Raw genomic sequence first — 26,013 nt, 5'->3', positions numbered from 1 at the left:
CGCAGGAGCGTAAAAGCATTTACAAGCAGGAGGAAGGACAAAAAGGGCCATAATACAGCAACACCCCCGTTTTCAGGCTTCTTACCACTCCGTTGTCCGAAGTCCAGTGTCCCGATGTTTGAAAATTTCTGACAGCCTCACACTTCCACTGTTCACCTCCCACATGGCCCCACCCACACAGAGATTCCAGATTCTCCCAGCCCATCCAAATCCAAATAGGCTTTCTCAGTCTCCCTGCAGCCTCTTCTGGCTTCTCTTCTTAGGCCTCGCTCATTCCAGCAAGACTTGTCCAACCAAAGAGGAAGAATTTTCTGTCACTCTATCCCTCTAATTCCAATCGGGCAGCCAGCTGCTCTTCCGATCTTGTTTCACTTCCCTATGATGTAAGCCCTTATGGGTATTATGAAATGATGAAAAGTTTGGAGTCTGGGAATCGGCAAATGACCCACATTAAGACACCATTTTTGTCTTGGATTAGCTGAGTAAAACTTTCTAAGATTTAAGAAAATGTCTCAGCGCAATGGTTCCCAGTGTGATCGGCTTAGGTCAGGAGCTGAGTGAGTCCATCCAGAGTCCTTAGTTGAGCTAATCCCATGACGCTGCTGCGTCCAGCCTTTCCGGGGCAGACGCTGGCCTCTACTTCACCCACTTTGCACCTTCATGGCCAACTGCCCACCCCCGGAGCCAGAAATCCTCTCCCACACAGTACAAGATTAACATCAAAGGCCCCTTCTTCCACCCTTGGCCTACAGAAGCAGCGTGGCTTAGTGGATAGAGCATAAGCCTGGGAGTCAGAAGGATTTGGGTTATAATCCTGGCTCTGCCACATATCTGCTGTGTGACCCTTGGGCAAGTCACTTCACTTGGCATAGTGGATAGATAGAGCACGGGCCTGGGAGTCAAAGGGTCATGGGTTCTAATCCTTGCTCCACCATTTGTATGAGTGACCTTGAGTAAGTCACTTCACTGGGCCTCAGTTCCCTCATCTGTAAAATGGGGATTGAGAGTGTGAGCACCGTGGGACAGGAACTGTGTCCAACCCAATTTGCTTTTATCTACCCAGTACTTAGTACAGTGCTTGGCACATAGTACATGCTCAACATATGCCATAATTATTATTATTATTTTCTGGGCTTTAGTTACCCCATCTGTAAAATGGGGATTAAAAGTGTGAGCCCTATGTGGGACAGGGCTGTGTCCAACCTGAATGATTTGTATCTATCCTGGCACTGAAAACAGTGCTTGGCATACAGTAAGTGCTTGCCAACTATCATTATTATTATTATCATCATCTTTGTCCAGGAGAGCAGCATTTTTGTGCCCAAAGTGGCTCATCATCCAAGCCAGATGAGTGAACTCTGATTGGGTTTCTCTGCACGGCAAAGTCCTGGATTAATTTATTTTCTCAATAGGCCACGGCAGAGCCGTACAGGGGTGAGCGGACAGTCAGCCACTTTGGGAGGGGAATGGGGGGCGGCTGGCCAGTGGGAACAGTACCAACCAGGGGGGAAGGAGGAGGAAGGGAGGAGCTGAAATAGCCACTGTGGTCCTCCTGGCCCCTCCCAGCCACCGCTGCAGGAAGGAAGCTCTCAGAGGAGGGCCAGGTTGCTGCCCTCCAACCCGGCCTCTTCCCAACTCCAGGCAGAGGCTCCTCCTCAGGGGTTAGCAGGAAGGAGGCCTGGAGTTGGAATTTCTATCTAGGCCCTGCCAGCAATTCCTGGTCTCTTGAAGAAGCTCAAAGGTCAATGGCCAACTGCTGGCAATGGAGCAGGGAACCTACCAGCACTAGAGACAGTTGCTAAGGCAAGCAAGGCTGAGCGAGGACTCAATCAAGTGTCCCTGGCTCTTGACTCTCTCACCGGCTGTATGGCCTTGAGCAAGCTACTGGGTTTCCCTGGGGCTCAGTCAACTGATAGGTAAAATGGAGGTAACACTGACCCTCCCTATGTCTGAGGGATACTCTGAAGCCCCAGCCATGGACCTTAGGCCTCTTGATGTGATGGGTCTCTGCCTCCAGAGAAATGGTGAGGCCTTGACTGTGCTGTCACCTTTAAATAGGTGACTTGGAGATGGCAGGTGAGGTCCAAGCAATCCCAACCTCCGAGCTACAACCTCAACTGCCTGGGGCCCATTTAAAGCCCTGCTGGCATTGCGAGGCCTAGCTGTAGCTGCTGAAGCTTTTCCAAGCAAATCAACGCTCAGGTTCATTCACTTCTGCTGCTCCAGTACTGTAGACTGGGCTGGAGGTTGCTGAGTTCTGGTTGTAGATGTGCTTTTTGGACGGGTTGTTCCTGGTGAAGGAATGCTTTTATCTTTAAGAACTCCCCCAAATCCTGTGCGATGAGGGCAGTAAAAAGCCAAACAGATGAAACCCAAAACTAAATTTTAGGCATTTCCGTCTCCTCTAACCAAACCTCGAGATCAAGGTTACTAAGCAGAGAGAGGTCTCGTCTCTTTCCCGGCCCCTTTCCCACAGTCAGTTGGCGGTGTTCTTGGCCAGGGGCAGGTGCTTCCTTTGTTCTTCCCCCCTCCCAGCCCTACAGCACTTATGTACATATCTGTCATTTATTTATATTAATGTCTGTCTCCTCCCACTCTAGACTGTAAGCTTGTCACGGGTAGGGAATGTATCTGTTTAGTACAATTAGTTACAATAAAGTACTCTCCCAAGTGCTTAGTATAATGCTGTGCACACAGTACGAGCTCAATAAATATGACTGATTGACTGACTGACAATCAACCCCTAGGCAGAAGGAGGCCATAAGTGCTGAGCCTGTGCCCTTCAGCTCAATCTTTGGGTTCTCGGATTCTGATCATTCACCACCTTGGGATGGTTTGTTTTGGAGGACTTCAGCCCAGCACCCCCTTTGCTCTTTGTCTCTGGAGTTGTGACATGGCCAGTTCCCCTTGGGAGAGCTGGACTCGGGGAAGGGGGGCTGGGATATGTGGGGCACCCATGTGCCCCCCTCTCTCTCTTAAAGCAAACTAATGGTAAGCAGTAGGGACAGAAGTCAGTCCTGGAGGGTTCATGTAAAGAATCTGGGAGGAAAATACCTGGCCAGTAAACTGAGTACATCTATCAGGCTAGTAAAGTCAGTGGACACTGACTACCTTCCCTCTCCAGCTCTCTCTCTGGGAAATGCCTAAAGACATCAATGGTGAAAACACAATTTGATGACAAAAATATTTAAGTTACAACACTGCCAGCCAGAGAATCACCCAGCCAGCCAGATTTCAATTTGGGGGTAAAATTATTTGTTTTGAGGGATAATACTTGATAGGTACTGCATTTAGTTTAAAGACAGATGTATTTTTATTATGATAATGATTTAACCAGTAAACACAACCCGACAGACAATCTAGATTCACTCTTGGCAGGGGATATGCAAACGTGAGAAAACAAACACACACAAACAAACACAGCCTAGCATGCAGGAAAACTGGTAGGGGGAAGATGCTGAAGGGCTAGGGAGCCTGATGTGTTATCAGGAGGATGGCTTTCGGTGGCTTAGACTGCAGTCCACCCCCATCTGTTTCTCTGCTCTCTCCTGACTCTTTCAATAGAAAAAAGTTTGGGGTGTGTATCTGTTTATTTCTAAATCTTCTCTTCCCCCGACATCCTTCCGTTATTTATTATTAATAACAATAATAATAATAATTGTACTTGTTAAGCACTTATTATGTGCCAGGCACTGAACTAAGTGCTGGGGTGGATACAAACAAATACAGGGACACAGTCCCTGTCCTACGTGAGGCTCACAGACTCAATTCCCATCTTAAAAATGAGGTAATTGAGACACAGAGTAGTGAAGTGACTTGCCTGAGGTCTCCCAGCAGACAAGCGGTGTAGCCACGATTAAAACCCATGACTTTCTGACTCTATCCATTATACTATGCTTTTTTTTCTCTATGCTCTGATCCGAAAGGGGCCGAAGAGTCTGGGTCATCCCACGCCACTTTCTGAAGCGGACCTCTTGTGGGGAGTCAGAGGCTTGCTCACCCCTGTCCCTGGAGACAGTTCACCAGCTCCCTCGTCTCCTACAGCTCTGGCTCCTGAGCCTTGACCAATCACCCTCTCGAGGTGTTCTGGAACTTTTCTTCTCGCTGCAAACTATCACCTACCCTTGCGGCCTTTAAAGGTTCCAAGGAAGACTAGTCTTGCTCAACAGGGATGGGGCCAGGGGATTCCATGACTATTCCCAGAGACGGCTACGGAGCCCACACGGCATGTTGAGGCTTGAGACTCACGACATGGCTCAATCTGCCCTGATGCCTGCTGGGCAACAGTAGAAGCTGACCTGGGGGAGGGGAAGGTCGGATGGGTGATCATCTTACAGTGCAATAAAGGGCATAAAATCATAAAAAGTAGAATGGTGGTATTAGTTAAGTGCTTCCTATGTGCCAGGCACTGTTCTAAGCATTCAGGTAGATACAAGATAATCCGGTTGGACACAACCCTTGGCCCACATGGGGCTCCTAATCTTAATCTCCATTTCACAGATGAGGTAATAATAATAATAATAATGTTGGTATTTGTTAAGCGCTTACTATGTGCAGAGCACTGTTCTAAGCGCTGGGGTAAACACAGGGGAATCAGGTTGTCCCACGTGGGGCTCACAGTCTTAATCCCCATTTTACAGATGAGGGAACTGAGGCACAGAGAAGTTAAGTGACTTGCCCACAGTCACACAGCTGACAAGTGGCAGAGCTGGGATTCGAACTCATGAGCCCTGACTCCAAAGCCCGTGCTCTTTCCACTGCGCCACGCTGCTTCTCCAACTAAGGCCCAAAGAAATGAAGTGACTTGCTCAAGCCTCCACAGCAGACAAGGGGTGGAGTCAGAATCAGAACCCAGGTCCTTCTGACTCCCAGGCCCAAGCTCTAGCCACTAGACAACATTGCTTCTCCTGGTCCTTTTCCACCTCCCTGGCGCTCCCTTAGAGTCTGGCCCGGAGATGGAGAAACCCCATGTCATTTGACCGCTGTGGGTCTGTGCTTCTTGTGAATGCCCGCACAACCAGGGAGGGGCATGGAGGCATGAAGGGCGGGGTGGTGGCCTCTCAGATCTCACCCCACTCCACTGTGGAAACTTGTGCAAACCCACCGGGGCCTACTATGGCTTCCGGGGGCATCCATTATTGCTTCTCTTTAAAAGAGGGCAGACTCTTCCTGTTCCAGCACACAGGAATTGGTGCATATCTGTATTTGTATGTTTATGTGTGTGTCTGGGCCGGGGAGGGGGTGGTCAAGTTACCATTCCAAGGACTACATACTACTCATATCCTCTTCACCCACCCCCTTCTGCATCACTCTGATCTGCTCCCTTTATTCACCGCCCCTCCCCACTCAGCCTCGGAGCACTTATATATATATCCATAATTTATTTACATTATTGTCTGTCTCCCTTCTAGACTGTTAGCTCGTTGTGGGCAGGGGACGTATCTATCACTCTCATAAGCGCTTAGTACAGTGCTTTGCATAGAGTAAGCACTCACTAACTGATTTTTAGAAGGACCTAAGAACCCAGATCGAGAGAGGCCAAGGCAGACAAGAGGTTGGCTTCTCCTCCATAAGGGGCTTCATTGAGAAGTGCGCTGAGCCAGTGGGTGCAATTTTTTTCTACCCAATAACTCACCTGCTGACACGTCATGCAACACATCAGCTTCCTTCGCCCAGCCCCCCAAGATACCTAGAAGCCTAGAGGACACAATCTCCCTTTTGGTACTGCAGCAGAATTTAAAGGCTGGGCAGTAAAGATGGAGGGTGGGTGGGCATGGGGCAGGGGAGAAGGCTGCTCTCCCATTTCTGTTGCTGGGCTGCTGCTGCCAACACCGCCCCCGGACAGCTGGCCAACTCCTTCAGCATGGCCCCGGGCCACTCTGGGGAACCTGAACTTGAACTCTCAGCCTGCATAAGGGGCTGGTTTCATGTATGTTCACTATAAGAATGATCCTGCAAAACCTGGAGGAAATTGGACAGAGGTCAGTGGCTCTGAATACCCCTACGACCCAGATAACAGATAAAGAAAGATGGGGAGGCACAGTTACAGCAGCAAAGAGCCCATGGGTAACCCCCGACCAGAAACCAAACAGGAATCGGCAATGTAATGCTGGAATTAAAAACGCCGAAACGGTGGTAGGAGGCGGCAACGGGAAACTGAAAAACAAGAGCCGGGATACAATCCTTCTGCTGTGCGCTACCTTAGCCAAGCCCTTTTTAGAGTACCATGTCCTGGTTTAGTCACCAAACTTAAAAAGGATGGAGAGGAGCTGGAGAGAGTCCAGAGAAGAGTGATAAGATTAAAGGGATGGAAAACAGCTTTTGTGAGCAAAGATGAAAGGAACCGGAGTTGTTTAGCATGGAGAAGAGGGCAAAGGGCTGGAATTTGGTAACCTTACCGTTTTGGGAGCGGAGGAAGGGGTTTTACCAGGAGGATGTGGATGACGTCTCCACATCCACAGCAGATGGAACAAGAGGAAACACACTTAAATGAAAAGAGGAGATTTTCCCTGGGGCACAAACCCAGTGAAAGTAAAACCCAATTCCTCCTGGAGTGGGGGTGGAGCGAAGGCACCTTTAAATGCCTGGCCGTTCTGATAAGATCCGGCGAGCGTGCAAGGCTGGAAGCAGAACCAAGTGACACATTTCAAACCCCGGCTCACTGGCAACCTGGTGAAGACCCCGGGTCTGAGGTCTCCTCCCATGGGAAGACTGAGTGGGAGTGAGGGCTAGTCGGTCAGTCAGTCAATTGTGCTTATTGGGCACTTACTGTGGGCAGGGCACTAAACTAAGCACTTGAGAGAGTAAAATATAACTGACACATTCCTTGCCCTGCCAAGACCTGGGACTGGGAGGGTCTGGGCCACTTGCTGCTGACCAGACGCCTGGAGCCCGAAACACAGGCCTCCCCCAAAAGACTGTGGAGTGTCAGCCAACGTCCTCCCTCCCTCCTGCCCGTCCAGGTCTCTCAGTGACAGGGCTGCTCAAGATCCTGCCCGGCTCTGTCTTTGGCCTCAGTTTCTTCATTTCCCTTGACCCCTATCCATCCCTCCCTCTCCGCACTTTCCAGGGAAAGAATGAGCTTCTGTTCCCTCCCTCCAGTTATCCAGGGCCTCTACGCCTCGCTGAGGGGTGCTGGAGGCCTCTGCCTGGGTCATAAAAGGAGAACAAAAAGCAAGTGGACTTCGGCAGATGGGGTGGGCCAGACAGGGCCGGGCTTCCTCTCAGGGAAACCAGGGTAAACTCCACAGTCCCAAGTGGCCTGCTCCTACCCCCGGCATCCTCCATTTCCCCACTATGCCCCATCGCTCTCTGTGCTGTCGTGGCCAGAAAAGCAGGATAAGGCATTCTGCTCTATGCCGCCAGGTTCTCCAGCCTGCTCCAAAGACCCATTCTCCAACAATCATCCACGACTGTGAAGGCGCTGGGGGAAACACTGTCTCTGCTTTGGGCCTGACCCCTGCAGTGACCACCTGGTTACAGACAGGGATCGGCATCTAAGGGGCAGGGGGACTGTCAGCTGAGGCTCTGCTTCTCCTGAAGCTGCCACTGCACGGGGTGGAAATGACCCAAAGGCTTGAAAGCCCACATCAAAGAGTTTATTTTTTAAAGACCCATCCTTCCCTGCCTTCTGTCCCCAAGGCACCCCACCCCCCACCCCCGTCACCCCTAGCGCCCCCGTATACAACCGGCATACAACGATCGGCCTTCCTGGCAACACGCTCTCTATCTAAAGCCCAATCTCTATATGAAAAGACTTCATGCTCCGCTCGTTCTTGCTGTGGTATGAGTCAGCCTCTGGGTTTTGTGAGTGGCTCCTGCTTGATCATTAGATCTGACATCTAATTCATTACGAGCAGGCAGCTTTCAGCGCCTGCAGGAGGGCTGCTGCCGGGCTCCCGAGCCTGGCCAGGCCTGGCCTCACTGGGCCTCGTGGCCCCGCCGGGTAGGCCACGGCTGCCCGGGAGCAGTTTCATTAGCCCCGTGAAAAATGGCACCCCGTTCCTTGTGAGACCCAGAGTCTAGTCAAAGGAAGCAACAGAGCACTGGGAAAGTCCGGGGAATTCTCTCTGCCTCTCCCGAGCCCCAGACCTTCAATCCAAGGCCTTGCCAACATAAAAAGCTAAACCCAAAACAGAATTAACTCTGGCCACTGGAACAGGGATGGGGCATGGGGGAGGGGAAGTGGGGTTACTCCACCACACAGAGATTTGCTAGGGATGTTCGTCAGCACACGGGGAAGTTTAGCACCAACAGAGGACCAAGGCCACTTTCCAAAAGACAAAACCGGAACCTGCCCTCCACCGTCCCCGGCATTCCCCACAGATTACCCCTGTGGCTGAGCCTGCAGCAGGAAGGGTGAGGTAGGAAGCTGTTAGCACCGAGGAATGGTCAGAGAATGCCGCCTTCGCTGAATCCTTAATAATGGGGGAATAATAATTATGGGACCTCTTAACCGCTTACTATGTGTCAAGCACTGTTCTAAACACTGGGGGAGATACAAGTTAATCAGGTTGGACAGAGTCCCCATCCCACATGGGCTCACACTCAATCCCCATTTTACAGGTGAGGCAGCCGAACCTCAGAAAAGTGAAGTGATTTGTCCAAGGTTACACTGCAGACATGTGGCAAGATCAGGATTAGAACCCAGGTCCTTCTGATGCCCAGGCCCATAGTCTTCCCGCTAAACCGAGACTTACACCTTCAGAGACACGAGACAGCCTTGCGGGTGAGAGTCTTGAGATCCCGGCTCTGAACTAAGTAAAGCTCCCTGTGGGCTCTTGGGCTAATCACATGACCTTGCCGGGCCCAGTTTCCCACATATAAAATGAAGATACCAGACCTGACTCCCCTCTTCTCCTGACATTGTCAGAACACAGTGCTCTGAGCTCTTTGAACAGAAGGCGTGGTGAAACTTCAAAGGACTATTATTCAGGGTTGACAAACACTGATTTTTTTCTTTATAATCAAAGTTTCTCTCTTTTATCTCCACCTCTTTCCATTTGTCCGGAGAGTGAAAGGGACCAAAGAAGAGACATGGGGTACTGGCTGGGATCAGGCCTGTGGGTCTTTACTCCCTATTGCCTTCTAGGTCAGGGGAGGTTTCCTGGAGGAGAACTTTGATGGCAGAGAGGACAAGAGTCAGAAGTGCTTTGTGTTCCAGGGTCCGGTATGGGAACAGATGATATTGGGGCTGAAGTCCAAGAGCAGGACAGTAACTTTCAAGTCTCCAAAGTCCCTTGCTTCACCTCAAGCCTCTTCAGTTCAGGACCCCAGAGTAATCTATCCACCCGAGTTGAGACTCACCACCTCTCCTGCACCCATCTCATTCCACTCATAGACACAAGGAGGAATCACCAAAAACCCAAGATCTCCCAGCAGAATGGGTTCAAGACAGAGTCTAAGTCCTGATGATGATGATCATGGGATTTGTTAAGCACTTACTATTTGCCAAGCACTACTCTAAGCGCTGGGGGGGATACAGGTTAATCAGGTTGTCCCATGTGGGGCTCACAGTCTTAATCCCCATTTCACAGATAAGGGAACTGAGTCCCACAGAAATTAAGTGACTTGCCCAAAATCACACAGCTGACAAGTGGCGGAGGTGGGATTAGAACCCATGACCTCTGGCTCCTAAGCCCGGGCTCTTTCCACTGAGCCATGCTGCTTCTCTGGTGCCAGTTCATTGGCCCTCACTACTGGCCAACGGGCCCATTCTCATCATGGCCATAGCTACTACTGCCCAGGTCCTGAGGAAAATCTAGCTAAAGGACAAGGCCCACGTGACTTCACCTACAGAAAAGGAACCTTCCCGATAAATCTTAGGCCACTGAATCGGGGGCTCTCTAAATCGGGGAGAATGCAGCAAAGTAAAATGAATCACATCTCTTACCGGACAGTTCATTGTGCATAATGCTTGTGTGAGATTCACCGTAAAAGGCTCATCAGACTCCTTCCCCTCTTGGAATCCCAGGTTTCCAATAATGCAGAAAACATCACCTTATAGATCCTGGCAACTTTAAGCTACAGCATCCGTTTCTATAGTAACATGACGGCATTGGCAATCCAATGGATTTAAGCTGAGGCCACCTTCGGTCAGGCCCCTGCAACTGTATGTGCAGGTGTAAACACACACACACAACTTGCAAATAGCATGAGGAGTGCTGTCATCGTCGCCATGGCGCCCCCCTCCCCCCTGTCCCAGGGTGCAGGTACCTTCAACTACACGCTCATCCTTCACGCATGACATAAGGTGACTTTAATCCAATTAGTGTCGCACGATGGCCCAGCTGAAGCCAGTTTGGGCACAACCTCAGGGGAGCCACTTTGCCCTGCGGTTGGTCACCTGGAGAAAGTCGGAAGCCTCACGGAGAGGAACATCAGGGAAACGATGTTTCTCCTACAGCATGGGAGGATGTACCCTCCCATTCGGGGCCCTAAAAGTCTTTCCTGACCCGACCTCACTCTCAGACTCAGACCAATCGAATGGGGCTGGACCACAACTGGGATTCAAGTGTCCAGGATGCTAGGCTTGCAAATGCTTGACATCTGAGGGCAAAAACCAAAAGGCATCCCAGGAAGAGCAGCCACTGGGGAGGAGAAAGGCCATGCTTTAGAAAGGATGTCTAAAAGCTACTTGAAACTGTGATTTTCTAAGTCCGTTGCCTCATCAGCAAATTCACAGATTCAATTTAGTCACTAGAGGCAAGTTGGCAGGGGGAGGGAGTGTAAGAAGAGAGAGAAGAGATTCGCCCCCGCTACAGATATCCATGGTATTATACAGTTGGGTGTGGTCTCTGACTCTGGCTTCTTGTGGTAGGGAGAGGAGGCAGTGCCCTCTAATAATTAGGGTACAGAAGGGCAGGGAGAAGGTCTGCACTCTGCCACCAGCTCCTCCGCTCTATATGTAAGTCACTTCCCCTGGTCAGGCCTTAGTCAGCTTTAAAAGGGGCAAAACACTGACAGCCCTTGGGCCACAGTAAGTGCTTAATCAATACCATAATTATGAACTATTACATATCCTATGCCTATTTCCCAGCAATTCAGTGAATCTTCAGGTAGCTGAGGGAGAGAAGACTGTCAGAAAAGAGCTCTGAGCCGCTCAGGGAAAGCTGCTCTGAGGATTTAAGATTTGGTCCAATCATCGATCAGCCCTGCTCCGGATGTTAGAGCCTCTTCGATCCTCTTCCCTTTATTCTTATTACAAGCACCCAACGGTTGTCACCGAGGATTGTGGTATAGGGCTGGGACACAGGAATACCTCTTAGAAGCTGCTATTCCCATTAGGCAAACATGCCCTTTGTGCTCTTCCTTTCACCAGAAGAAATCAAGTCCCACACAGCAGCAAGACGACAGCAGGCTCCCTCCCCAGAGGCTGGCCGTGACTGTCACGGCAGCCGGCCCCAACAGCTCTCCCCCACCTCCTCTCAACTGGGACCGTGGGTTGTGCAGGAGGGTAAATTTGGCTGGGATATTAATTGAGCTCTTTGCCCAGCCGTGTAATCGGGTTATTTTTAGTGGCAATCAATTATGCGGCTTTCGCAAGAAGTAACCCAAAATGAGAAAGGGGGAAGTCATCTCCCTATTCACCAGTAAAACCCTATCTGGGGCTCCCAGTGGCTCTGCTGCCCAGCTGCCAGCCCAAAACCTGCCACACCTCGGCTCGCACCCTGCACTCCTGCTATCCCAATCTGCTCATTATGCCCGACTCTCTAACACTACCTCCTGGGGCAGCATCCATTTGCTGGGTTGGAATGACCTTCCCCATCCTCTTTACTAAACTGGTCCTTCCTCCATTAGACTTATAAAGCTCCCTGAGGGCCCGCATTTTTCCTGTCTCCAACACCTGATCCACTGCTCAACAAAGCCTGCTCAGTGGCTTCTCCTGAAACACCCGATTCTTGGAATAATCATCACTGTGGTATTAAGCACTTACTCTGTGCCAAGCTCTAAGCTGGATACAGTTCAATTGGATCAGATACGCCGTACAAGGGGTTCACAGTTTAAGGAGGAGGGAGGGAGAATAGGTACCTAATCCCCATTTTACAGATGAGAAAACTGAAGCACAGAGAAGTGGAGTGACTTGCCCAAGTGGAAGAACCGGCATATGAAGTGACCAAGGCTACTTCAGAACTTTTCTTCCTCAAGCTTCATGGCTTGAGAGCTTTCTCCCCTTGAAATAAACTGCTTTTCCTATAGGAGCAGCATGGTGTAGTGGATAGAGCACGGGGCCTGGGAGTCAGAAGGGCATGGGTTCTAATCCCGGCTCCTCCACTTGTCTGCTGTGTGGCCTTGGGTAAGCCACTTCACTTCTCTGTGCCTCAGTTACCTAATCTATAAAATGGGGATAAAGGCTGTCCCTCTGCAGGACAGGGACAGTGTCTAACCCGATTTGCTTGAAACCAGCTCCGCATTTAGTACAGTGCCTGGCACACAGCAAGTGCTTAACAAATACCAGAATTATTATTATTATTAGATGGGGAAACCTCCAGCTAACCACAACTGCTCTCTGGCACCACCATGGAACCTTGGCCAGCCTGGCCCTGGGAGAGTCCAGCACTGCTTCCGATGTTCCCGGCTCTGCTTGGGAAGTGCAGCCAGGATTTGATCAAAAGCACAGCTCAGAATGATTTGGTGTGGCAGCACGACAAAGGGAGGGAGCCATTTTCAGGTGGCAGGGCAGGTGGGTCTAATTTATTTTTCTAGTGGTACTTGAACAGAGGTCCAAGTGGCTTTCCCCAGGCAGGCAATGTCTGCTCTTGTTTGTGTAATCCTCAACCTGTCATTATCATCACCAATAGGATGGAGTGCCTACCGTGTGCAGAGCACTGTGTCAAGTGCTTGGAAAAGGACAATAGAAGTTAATAGACGAGGTCCCGCTTCCAACGAGCCTACTTAAACTGCCAAATGCTCAATGGGTGGAGGTGGGTGAATTGTGAGCATGCTTTAGGTAAAGGGTGAGCTTGAGTAGCGTGAGAAGAGTACAGATAAGTCACAGAGGGACACAACTGGTGGAGGACCTGAAAGCCCATTCCTCAGCCCCTGGAATCCACCCTCTCCCCCTCATAACTTAGCTCCACTTGACAACTTGGTTCCTATTCAAACAAAGAGCTCCTTCGATCAGGCTATGCTCCAGCCAGTGACATTATCCCCAAATATGCTCCAGGCTCTCATGCCCTAGGTGGGGAGAGAGAGCAGGCCATTCAAGAAATCAAATCAAAGCCTGGAAAGAGTCCCCATGGGAAGATCCTGAAATGGAAACCTAGCTACTCTGCTCAGAATCACCCAGGGCAATTAGGCTGACCCCACTTCACCAAGGCTGGGAATGTCTGTGCTTTCCCAAGTCTCACTGCTAAAGTCACTAGCCTGGGGCCTCAGCATTCTGCAAGAAGCAGCCCACATGTAGTCGGTTCTGCAGGGACTTCAAGTAGCTGCAAGAAAGACTCATTTTTCCGAAAGCTCAGATCCACTGATAAATATGTTGGGAGCCGTTTCAGGCGGCAGTGTGCAGTATAGCCTAAAAGGGAGGAGGCTGACATGAGAAATATTTTGGAGGAACTGGCAGGATATAGCAGGTTTTGTTAGTTTTTTTAAAAAATGGTATTTAAGTGCTTACTATATGCCAGGCACTATACTAAGCACTGTGGTAGACAGAAGCTAATCAGGTTGGACAGAGTCCATGTCCTAAGTGGACCTCACAATCCTAATTCCCAAATTCAGGCACAGAGAAGTGAAATGACTTGCCCAAGGTCATACAGCAGGCAATGTTGTGGGCAAGGGAACATGTTTTCCAGCTCTGCTCTATTGTACTCTCCAAGTACTTTGTAAAGTGCTCTGCCTAAATACGACTGATTGAAGTGGCAGAGCCAGGATTAGAACCCAGGTTCACTAACTCCCAGGCCATCCTCTCTCCATTAGGCCAAGCTGCTTCTCTTTAGGAGAGCAGTTGATTGTGAACTGAAAGGCGGGGAGGAGTCAAGGATGACATCAAGGTGTGGTCGGGGGAATGGTGCTGTTTCTGATAGAGATGGGAAAGTTAGGAAGAGGAATAGATTTAGGAGAGGAAAGGAACACTTCAATTTTAGACATAATGAGTTTAAGGTGTTGGGGCTCTTCGGACATCTAAGTGGAGGCATCCTGGAGTCAAGGGGAAATACCTGATTGAACAACACCTGGAGGATCAGAGTTAGAGAGGTAGATTTGAGGGTAATCCACAAAGAGCCTCAAGAAGCAGCATGGTGTAGTAAGAGGCAGCATGGCATAGTGGATAGAGCATGGGCCTGGGAGTCAGAAGGTTGTGGGTTCTAAACCCAGCTCAGCCACTTGTCTGCTGTGTGACCTTGGGAAAATCACTTAACTTCTCTGTGCTTCAGTTACCTCCTCTGTAAACTGGGGATTGAGATTGTGAGTGTGTCTGTGCTCAGTTGTATATATTATTTATTACCCTATTTATTTTGTTAATGAGGTATATATCTCCTTGATTCTATTTATCTTGATGATGGTGTTTTGTTCTGTTTTGCTTTGCTGTTTGTCTCCCCAGTTTAGTCTGTGAGCCCGTCACTGGGCAGGGTTTGTCTCTATCTGTTGCCCAATTGTACATTCCAAATGCTTAGTACAGTGCTCTGCACATAATAAGCGCTCAATAAATACTATTGAATGAATGAGCCCCATGTGAGACAAAGGACTGTGTCGAAACCGATTTGCTTGTAGCCATCGCAGCGCTTAATACAGTGCCAGGCACAGAGTAAGTGCTTAACAAATACCATAATTACTAAGGGAATGACAGACAGAAGTGGAGCCCATGAATAAAACTGAGGAACAGTCAGAGAAGTAGGAGGAGGCCTAGGTGAGCACTGTTTCTAAGAAAACAAACTCAGAGAGCATTTCAAGGGGAAGGGCATTTCAAGGAGAAGGGAGTGGTCAACAGTTCCAAAGACCACCATGAGGTCAAGGGGGATTAGACCAGAATGGAACCCCCTGATGAGACCATCAATCAATCTTGTTTATTGAGAGCCTGCTCTGTGTGAAGCACTGTCCTGGGTCCTTGAGAGAAAACAATGGAAATGAGAAACAAGACACACATTCCCTGACCTGAAGGAGTTTCCAAGCACAAAAATGATTTACAAATAGTGAGAGCAGGAGGATGAACAAGAACAAGAGGTAGTAAGAGTATATCAGGATTCAACCACTAAACAAGTGGTTCACTGCAACCTACTCTGGAGAAACCCTGAAGATTCAGCTGTATTTATTTACAAGAGGCTGCCCTGCCCTGCCCTGCCCAAGGGACTGAGCAAGGAAGGAAAGTTCCAGACCCCAGTACTCTATAGATTGGCTTCCAGGGAGACATCAAAACGACTCCCCCGATGCTGACTCCCTCTGATGAAACAGGAATGGAATCAGCAACCAAGCAAAATCAAAGGGACCAGAAGTATGCTTGGCCCATATGTTCTCATGCTGAGCTTTAAGAATTGATGTGGAACGTGATAAAGCTGCAAATTGCCACTGCTGCCTCCTCTAGATTGCTGGAATGCTTTCTCTGGGAAAAAGGGGTAACTGAGCAGGGTTGGAGAGGATGGCAGGGTGAGGAGTCAGCTTCCTTGACTACCCAGACATCTTTGCCTCATGGAGCACCTGCACTGTGACTGCTGCCTTACCGTCTAGTCCTCTAGACTGTAAGCTCGTTGAGGGCAGGAAACGTGTCTACCAACTTGGAGAGTTATATTGTACGCTCCCAAGTGCTTAGTACAGTGCTTTGCACACAGCAAGCACTCAATAAATATGATTAATTGATTGATTGCCATAGGTCAGGGTATGGGGCAGGATCCCAGCCACCAGGCCTGTCAGAGAGAAAGAGGTGACCAAGGAGAGTCCAGCTGGCTTGCCTGGCTGCTCTGCTTCTCTGGAGGCTCCAGAAAGCTGGAGATGGGGGGAAAGGGTGGCCCACAGAGGACAGGATCTATCAATCTGGGATGAGGGGGCGGGGGTTCCAGCCAGACACTGCCAGATTCTGGACAACTGCAACCCCTCTCCAAATAAGCAAGGGAGCAAATCAAGGAGGGAGAAAGAAGTGGGGTTGCAGCAGGAGTGAGCTGGACAATTCCTAGAAACACTCAAGCCTGTGATCTTCGTTGCACTGACACTTTCTGGCTCCCTTGGCGACTTTCTCTCTCCTGCCTGGTGCCGCGCTTCTCAGCTTCCCGTAGTGCCGTGTCAGCTTTCCCCACCCCAACGGCAGCTGTTACAACCTGCTGGGGAGCCACAGGTCCCATCTGCCCGGCTTGCTGGAGTCCAAGCTGCCTACCGGTCCCTCCTTGACCCTCTCAGCCAAACAGCCAGACTGGGAATCGTGGGATGAGGGCGGTGGGGTGAGGAGGGTGGATGGACGGAAGCGTGGCAGACCCTGTGCTGCCCGTGCACTGCCAAACTTCCTGGTGAGGGCATTCACCAGGCTGCTGCGAATAATAATAATAATACAATTGTAGTACTTGTTAGGCACTTACTAGGTGCCAAGCACTGTCTAAACCCTGGGGTAGATACAAGGTAATCAGGTCGGACACAGTCCCTGTCCCACATGGGACTCACAGTCTTAAACCCCATTTTATAGATGAGGTTGCTGAGGCAAAGAGAAGTGAATTAATTCATTAATAATGGTATTTGTTAAGTGCTTACTATGTGCTAAGCACTGTTCTAAGCACTATGATAGATACAAGGTAATCAGGTAGCCTCATGTGGGGCTCACAGTCTTAATCCCCCTTTTACAGATTAGGTAAGTAAGGCACTGGGAAGTTAAGTGGCTTGCCCAAAGTCATAGAGCAGACAAGTGGTGGAGTCAGGATTAGAACCTACATCCTCTGACTCCCAAGCCCGTGCTCTTTCCACTAAGGCCCTCTGCTATGGGATTGGCCAGTTGGCCACACACACCTGTAGAACCACTGGTCATATCCAGAGAAAGGAGCTGAAATGTACTCAGGTGGCACTCAGGTTAAACCTAAAGTAAATACCCTTGGGGTCAGGACTCATGAGCACTGGTAAGGGTGTCTCTGGAAGAAGTTGGGGAGGTCTTGAGAAAAAAGACAGTTCATGCACAATCTGTTCTGAAGACAGGGGAATTGTCTAAATGACCTTGAGATCCTTTCCAGTCTGGTAAGTGGGGAACAGAGAAGCAGCATGGCCTAATGGATAGAGCACAGTCCTGGGAGTCAGAAGGACTTGGATTCTAATCCTGGCTCCACCACTTGTCTTCTGTGTGACCTTGTGCAAGTCACTTCACTTCTCTGTGCCTCAGTTACCTCATCTGTAAATGGGGATTAAGTATCATAGTCTTAATCCCCAAGGGAAACAGGAACTGTGTCCAACCTCATTAGTTTGTACCTACTACAGCATTTATTACAGTGTCTGGCACATAGTAAGCACTTACCACATGGCTTTTTTTTTTTTAAAAGAATGGAACTACAAAGACTAGCAAGAAACTAACTATCTTAAAGGGACCAAGAGTTAGATCAGGAACAGACTTGTTGAGCTCTGCTCCAAACCTTGGTCCACTTTTGCTAGCCAGTCCTGGGGAGAACTAAATCCATCATCTCCAGGTCCCCAGAGCTAAGGAGGGCGGGCATTTAGCCAATGGGAAGAGAAATCTGGACGGTGACCCAAGTCCTCAATCACCCCAACAACAGAAACAACAGTTGCTGCAGTAACACACCCTCTGCTTGCCAGACTTGGTGCTCTAATCAGCCACTTATAATTAATAAAAAATTTTTAATGATCATCACCTCACTTTTGCTAATTAGGTACACAAAGACATGGTGCAAATTTCAAATCTGGAAGGGTGCTTGCTATCACTGGCAAATACGCCCCTGGAACTTCCCCGTATCATCCCCTGCCCAGCAAGGGGCTACATTGTCTCCCTTGGAGATGGAGTTTGGGGTCTGTAAGACCTGAGGCCTGCATGGGTCACTGGTCGAATTCAAAGCCAAGAAGGAGTCTGGCCAGGAGGCTGAAAGGGGAAAGATGGGCACTTCTCAGCAAAGTTTAAGTCAGTCAACCAATCACTCAATCAATTGTATTTATTGAGCAATTAGTACAGAGTACCGTACAAGACTTAGGGCAATGCATTTGGTACCCACCCCTTCCCTCAGCCCACAGCACTAATGTACATATCTGTAAGTTATTTGCTTATATTAACATCTGCCTTCCCCTCCAGACTGTAAATTCCTTGAGGGCAGGGAGCGCGTCCACCAACTCTTTTGGATTGTACACTCCCAAGCATTTAGTACTGGGGTCTGCACACAGTAAATGCTCTATAAATACCATTGACTAATTGATTGATGATGAACATCAGTGTCCAGCAAGAAGCAAATCTATATGCCGCTGATCTGGCTGGATTGCTATGACCCCAGATATCTTGCAGAGAGGCACTAATGTTCATTTTGGAAGTTGCCCCCACTGAAAAAGTTGATATTTAAAAGGGTTTTAAATTTAATAAAGAACAGAAGGAAGTCCAATTCAGTGTGGATCTGCCAGTCTGTGGACATGTCTTGGAAACATCAAGCCTACTACGCTAATGTAAAATTAACTCACTTAGGGTGGCAGCTAAGTGCTTCTTAAAATCTTGGAGCCAGGGGGTCTGAAGATGTTTCTGCCAAGAGCATAGAGAGACACTGAAGAGGAAACAACGGAAGGGCTGATGACATCCAGGAAAACTTGGCCATTAGTCTCCTCTTTGGAAACTTGGGAAGAGTTAACAGGAGTTTTGTCCGAATGAGAAGGTATGAAGGCCAAAGATGGAACGGTGGAAAATGGCTTTGGGAATGGCAATTTTCCAAGCATACACGTGGGATTTTGAGGGCCAGACTCCTCCACTGTTTTTGCCCGAGAGTTGAAACAAATCCCCCTAAACTGACCGGCCGATTGGAGGAAGTAGGATTTCCAGGCTTCCACCCAGCCTTTCTCTGGCTCCTGGATGGACCAGGAGTTGTTGGAGTCTCACTGGGCACATTGGAGGGAGCAAAAACAAGCCAGCAAACTCGAGTCCCTTTTGGAGTCGAGCCGGAAGGGGAGAGGTAAATAAACCACAGTCACACTGAAGTGTTCCTAAATAACTTCCAGAGTCCTAACTGGCTCCTACAAGCCTGGAGTGAAAACTCCCAGGTCGATGACCCAGTGAAATCAATCAATCAAAGGTACCTATTGAGCGCTTACTATGTGCAGAGCACTGTACTAAGCATTTGGGAGAGTACCACACAACAGAATTGGCAGACATGTTCCCCACCCTTAATGAGCTTACAGTCTAGAGGGGTGAATTTCAACTAAAAAAATGGGGACCCATGGAGTAATAGTGATGCTAGGCTTAAGAGCTTAGTACAGTACTCTGCACACAGTAATCTCTCAGTAAATGCCATTGACTGATTTGCAACTGAGTCCAACAATCACAGGTGCAGTCACAGTAACTGTTCCAGCTACTATTTTCCCAAATTTTATAATCATAATGGCATTTATTAAACACCTACTATGTGCCAAGCACTGTACTAAGGGCTGGGATAGATAAAAGATAATCAGATCAAACTCAGTCCAAGTCCCACATGGAACACACAGCCCCAGGGTTGGGAGAACAGGTACTGAATCCCCATTTTACATATGAGGAAACTGAGGCATAGAGAAATTAAGTCATTTGCCCAAGGTCATACACTAGGCGAGTGACAGAATGGAATTAGAACTCTGGTCCTCTGACTCCCAGAGCCAGGCTCTTTCCCCTAAGCCACACTGCTTGAACCATTTTCAAAGTTCAAATTTTTGGGGAGATCCCATATTGCCACTGCTCATGTCCCTTCCAATGTCATAGGGCAGGCCAACAGCGAGACCCACAGGATAGCACAAAGAGCGTTGGGGAGAAGTGGGGGCAAGGATTATTGGGAGCAGTTGTAAGCATTTGGGTGGGTTGCAAGGTTTGAGGGTGCACATTTCCCCAGGCCATCAGTAGTATCTGATGAGCAGCTAGTGGATGCAGAGACATGATTCTACCCACAAGGATCTCACAGTCTAACCGGGGAGTCAGACACATAATTACTTACGGATAGGAGGAAGAAGGGTTAAAATAGTAATATTCTCCCCAAATCAATCATATTAATGAGGTGCCTATATTGATGTCCACAGCACATTGGACTGTTCACAGGGAGGCAATGCTAGACAGAATACTAGATACACACACACTCATACACAAACTCTTGCCTCTTCAGTGACTCATTTATCAGGTTGGACACAATCCATGTCCCACATGAGGCTCACCCTATTTTACAGATCAGATACCTGAGGCACAAAGAAGTGACTTGACCCAACCGAAGGTCTGCTTCTCTCAAAGCCCATTTGGATGGTGCTGTGGTATGGACCACACATTCTAGCTGGACGCCACACCACTTGAGAATTTAGCTCAGAGGGAGTGCTATGGCCAGCAAAGGGTCATAAACCCATTGGTAAAATTGTAGCACCCACTACCGTGCCTGGAAGCCTAACATATCTGTGAGCAAGTCAAAAGTTTGTCTCTTCTCGCTTCAAAAATTCCTTTGGTTGGCCATTCTTCTCTGCAAGGAGCAGAAACTCTGAACCACTGGCTTTAAGTCCCTACTCAGTTTCCACCACACTATTTACCCTCATTCCTCTCCCACTCCCCCCACTAGCTCACCCAGTTCACTCCTCTCAATCGATCAATCAATCAATGGTTTTTACTGAGTGCTCACTATGTGTAGAGCACTTTACTAAGTGCTCGGGAGAATACAACAGAATTAGCAGGCATATTCCCTGCCCATAACAAGCTTAAGCCAACCTACTAACTGTGCCTTGTTCTTCTCTCTCTCCTGGTTCATATCTGGAATTCCCTCCTCCTTCACATCAGGTAGACTACTGGACTCCCCATCTTCAAGGCCTTTCTGAAATCACATTGATTTCAGGAGGTCTTCCTTAAGTAATCTCTTACCTCTCCATCTTCTATCCCCCAACTCCCATATCAGTACTTTGGTGCCACATAAACGCTTTTGAACTCACAAACATCTCTACCCCAAAGCACTCAGGCATTTATCTTTACATACTATCCTTCCTCCTATAATAATAATAATGTTGGTATTTGTTAAGCGCTTACTATTTGCAGAGCACTGTTCTAAGTGCTGGGGTAGACACAGGGGAATCGGGTTGTCCCACGTGGGGCTCACAGTCTTAATCCCCATTTTACAGATAAGGTAACTGAGGCACAGAGAAGTGAAGTGACTTGCCCACAGTCACACAGCTGACAAGTGTCAGAGCCGGGATTCGAACCCATGACCTCAGACTCCAAAGCCCGTGCTCTTTCCACTGAGCCACGCTGCCAACTTGCTTCTCCTACTTGTACTTTATCTCCCCTGCTAGTCTGTAAACTCCTTTTTTTTCCCCACCGTATTTGTTAAGTAGTTATTATGTGCTGTACTAAGTGCTGGGGTAGATACAAATTTATCAGGTTGGACACAATCCATGTCCCACATGAGGCTCACCCTATTTTACAGATCAGATAACTGAGGCACAAAGAAGTGACTTGACCCAAGGTGACACAGCAGATAAGTGGTGGAGTAGGAATTAGAACCCAGGTCCTCTGATTCTCAGGCCAGGGCTCTTTCCACTAGGCTCCCCCTCCTTTGCCTTAGGCCAGAGCTCATGTTTATTGACTACCATATTCTTACAAGAGTTCTGCACAGAGTAACACTCAATCAATCCTGATCCCTGATTTGGATGATGGGAAAATGGCCTTAAACCATCCCTAGTTAGATTTTCCCTACAAAGTAAAGAAGCAGCCACTATAATACAACTCTATCCCATGACCACTGTCATCATCAGGGTTGTAGGGGTGGCTGACTGCTCTAGGCTGTAAGCATCCCCTCTGGACTGTAAGCTCCTTTTGGGCAGGGCGCATGTTTACCAACTCTGTTGTCCCAAGTGTATAGTACAGTGCTCGGCCCACGGTAGGCACTCAATAAATACTACTGATTGTTTAGAATGTCCACGGCTTGAAGGAAGTCCACCCCAACTCATGACCTAATCATGACGATGTTGCTGTCATCTCCAAAGCAAACAGCAACACATGGTTCTGGGGTTGATTCGAAGGGCAGTGGAGGTAGAACGCCGCCCCCCCCACCTCCATAGCATACTGAGCATCTGGTCTTTAGTCTCTTATCTCTCTCTCTCTCCCCCCTCCCCCTCCCCAGGCCCTCTGTTCCGGGAAGAATAAAAGAACAAGAACCCCAAGGGGGAAAGGAGTGGGATCTAAAGCAGCAAACAAATGAAGCTTCAGACACAGCTTGGAGAAAACAACCCCCGGAGAGGCTGTATGCTCCCTCCCTCGCACTACCACTGTGCTGAGAAACCACGTCAACCAGCCTCTTAGTGGCTTTCCCAGAAAGAGAGCTAAGGAAGAAACCTAAGGAGGGAGGGAAGGAGCACAGGGAGGGAGGGAAAAAGGGGAGAATCTTGTCAGCTGCTGAGACTGTCAGCCAGAGGTGGACCTTCACTTTTTTTTAAACAGCACTTGGTAAGCGCTTATTGTGGGTCAAGCACTGTTTAAAGTGCTGGGATAGACACAAATTAATAAGTTCGGACATAGTCCCTGTCCCACGTGGGGCTCATAGTCTAAGTAGGAGGGGAACTGGTATTGAATCCCCATTTTAGAGTTGAGGAAACTGAAGCACGGAAAAGATAAGTGACTTGATAAAGATTAAGTGGCAAAGCTGGGATTAGAACCTGACTCCAGGCCCTTGCTCCTTCCACTAGGCCATGTTGCTTCCCTATGTTCACCTATACCAGTTGCACAAGGAAACAAGTTCCACTGTACCAGTGTTGGCCATGGGAATGGTAACTGTCAGCAAGAGTGGGGGCCCCAAAACTTTGATCTTATTCCCTTCTTTCTCCTATTCTGATGAGATGCAATTTCTCATTTCAGGGTAGCTCCTGGAGATGGCCCAGGACTCTTATCCCTGGTTTCCAACACAGTGACCATCTAGGGTCTTGAGCTGAGCCCAAGTGGCCACTGGCCCAGGACTTTCTCAGCCCAGGACCCAGCTCGGCAACTGTGGAGCCAGAAATAATGATAATAATAATCATGATTATGGCATTTGTTAGGCGCATACTCTGTGTCAAGTACCGTACTAAGTACTGGGGTAAATACAAGCTAATTAGGTCCCATATGGAGTTCACAGTCAGAGTAGGAGGTAGAACAGGTATTGAATCTTCATTTTCAAGATGTGGAAACTGAGGCCCAGAGAAGTTAAGTGACCTGCCCAACGTCACACAGCTGGGATTAGAACTCAGGTCCTCTGTCTCCCAGATTCATGCTCTTTCCACTAGGCCAAATGCAAAGTCAACTTCATGACCAAATCCATTTTCTATATCCCCGTTGGAGCCATGATCCCATGGAGTCAACCCCACTTACAGCCTCACTTCCCAAATGTCCCTTCTGTCCATCCTGGTATTCGGCCGATGCATCACCCACCTGAATCATGTATAACTGGGCAATCCGATATTCCTCCACGCTCATTGGAAGAGGAATACGATACTCCTTTATAAGCATCTTGAAGTCCAAGCCTTCCCGCCTCTGGGAAACTGCTAGCCAATAACTTCTAGGAAAAACTCTTTAAATAACCACGGCAGGATTCATTGAGGAGCCCTTACAAGAGAAAAAAAAAGAGAGAGGAGAAAAATGACAGTTACTTTCTGATTTATGGATCACCAAGACATTTGCTATTAGAAGATTTGAGATGTTGAAGCTTACGATTAATGAGATTTTCCTCCTTTCTTTTCTAATCCTACCAGGAAGTGGGAGTAGGGTGGTTGTTGGGTTATGATAATAATAACTTCTAGAGTGTGATGAAAATGTTCTACAGCACTTTCCTAGTCATCATCTCACCTTTCTTCACATCATCATCACTCACAACAGCATTTCTTAAGTGCCTACTGGAGTAGAACACAGTGCATCACAGGCTCTTGGGGAATACATAATATAAATAAATGACACGGCTCCTGCCCTCAAGGAGTTCAATCAATCAATGGTATTTACTGAGCGCTTACTGTGTGCAAAGCACTGTACTAAGCACTTGGAAAAGTACAACAGTGTCGGTAGACAAGATCTTTACCCACAAGGTTTACCATCCAATGGACTACAAAACTCCACATAAGGTTCTGGGGACCGTGTCACACGGAGAGTGGAGGAGAGGGAGGGAAATAAGGGGAAAAGCAGATATTATCCCCATTTGAGAGAGGAGAAAACTGAAGCTCCAGAGACAAGTCATTCACTGCCTTTCTTTCATTCATTCATTCATATTTATTGAGCGCTTACTGTGTGCACAGCACTGTTCTAAGCGCTTGGAAAAGTACAACCGAGCAATAAACAGTGACATTCCCTGCCCACAGCGAGCTTTCATGACTCACCCCGTGGCAATCTGCAGAACAGCATTCAAGCCAAGGAAGAAATCTGGGAAAAGGCATACAGTAAGCACCAAATAAATACAATTGACTGATTAATTGATTGGATGTGAACCATTTGGAAAAGGTAAAGTGATTGTTTTTCCTGAAGGCATCACCATCCCTACCCCGAGCTTGTCCTCCTTAGCCTGTTTCCAGCCCCTTCCAGCCTTGTTCAGACACTGGGTCTTCTATTGCAAGGTAAGTGTATCAGGGAAACGTTGAGTTGAAGAAATTTGCCCAAGGTCAAACAGAGTGACCTAAAAGCCACACCTCCTGACTCTAGCCTGCAGTTGCTGCATTGGTTCAGGAGACCATGGTGTTCAGCAGCAAAGAAGTGATGTAACGTGGCATAGTGGAAAGAGCATCGCCCTGGGAGTCAGGGCACCTGGGTTCTTATCCCAGCTCTGTCAGTTGCCTGCTGTGTGACCTTGGGCAGATCAGTTTATTCCTCTAGAGAAGCAGCGTGGCTTAGCAGAAAGAGGCCGGGCTTGGGAGTCAGAGGTTGTGGGTTCTAGTCCTGGCTCCGCCACTTGTCAGCTGTGTGACTTTGGGCAAATCACTTCACTTCTCTCTGCCTCAGTTACCTCATCTGTAAAATGTGGATTAAGACTGTGAGCCCCACGTGAGACAACCTGATTATCTTGTATCTGCCCCAGCTCTTAGCATAGTGCTTGGCAAATAGTAAGCACTTAAGAAATACCATCATCATCATCCTCTGTTCCTCCAATTCCTCATCTGCAAAATGGAGTTCTGACCTCCCTTCTATCTAGACTGCGAGCCTGATGTGGGACAGAGACTCTGTCCAACCCAATTAACTTATATCTACCCCAGCGCTTAGAACAGTGCTTAGCATATAGTAAGCACTTAAAAAATACAATAACCATAACAATAATAATGATGATAATACAGTCATTGGGACCTTCTATCAAAGAGGGAGCATTCCCTTCCCTTCTCCACTTCCAGATTATTGATTTGCTGGTGTCCAGGGGTCTTTTGTCCTGGTTTTTCCCCACTGTGAGAAGGGACATACTCCCTCGAAAGTGGCTTCAGGGAACAGCTATTAGGGTAGACTGAGTTCCATATGGACAGGGATCATGTCTACCGACTCTGTTGGACTGTACTTTTCCAAGTGCTTTTCCAGTGGTCTGCACACAGTAAGCACTCAGTAAATATCATTGAGAGATTGACTGATGAGTGGGAACGGGTTTCGGAGGCCAAGTAAGACAGAGGGGCAGGAGGCTGCTGGTGGCACGAATCACCTCTGCTGAAACAAAAGGTGGAGAGATCCAGGCTTGTGCCAAGTGGAACTGAGCAAGTAGTTGCAGGGGCCTCCCTGCTTCCAGAACCAAACATTGCACTGAGTTAGTTTCTTATCCAAAGTTGGCTCTCGGAGCAGCACTGATCCTCCAACAGACTTCCTCTTTCACTCAGAAGAATGCTGGACAGCCCACATTTCTGACTGAGGAGCAAAGATCAACACTCAATCGATCAATCAATCATATTTACTGAGCACTTACTGTGTGCAGAGCAGTGTACTGAGCG

The 26,013-nt window shown here is 48.5% G+C and overlaps 1 protein-coding gene across 8 annotated transcripts in view; it reads right to left on the bottom strand.

Annotated features, from left to right (window-relative positions):
- PITPNM2 (phosphatidylinositol transfer protein membrane associated 2) overlaps positions 1 to 26,013 on the bottom strand; it is a 191,892-nt gene that overhangs the window by 52,549 nt on the left and 113,330 nt on the right. For 7 of the 8 annotated variants that reach the window (XM_029051992.1, XM_029052050.1, XM_029052041.1 and 4 more), the window contains exon 3: positions 23,501 to 23,674. In XM_029051992.1, the coding sequence (XP_028907825.1) occupies positions 23,501 to 23,578 (78 nt within the window). In that variant the 5' untranslated portion in view covers positions 23,579 to 23,674. Of the gene's footprint in view, positions 1 to 23,500; positions 23,675 to 24,435; positions 24,476 to 26,013 lie in introns of those variants that run through there. The other variant, XM_029052019.2, reaches the window with a different exon arrangement.

The sequence above is a fragment of the Ornithorhynchus anatinus genome, chromosome 2 (assembly GCF_004115215.2).
Source record: "Ornithorhynchus anatinus isolate Pmale09 chromosome 2, mOrnAna1.pri.v4, whole genome shotgun sequence".
Taxonomy (NCBI): Eukaryota; Metazoa; Chordata; class Mammalia; order Monotremata; family Ornithorhynchidae; genus Ornithorhynchus; species Ornithorhynchus anatinus.
This window is presented reverse-complemented; position numbering and strand designations above follow the sequence as displayed.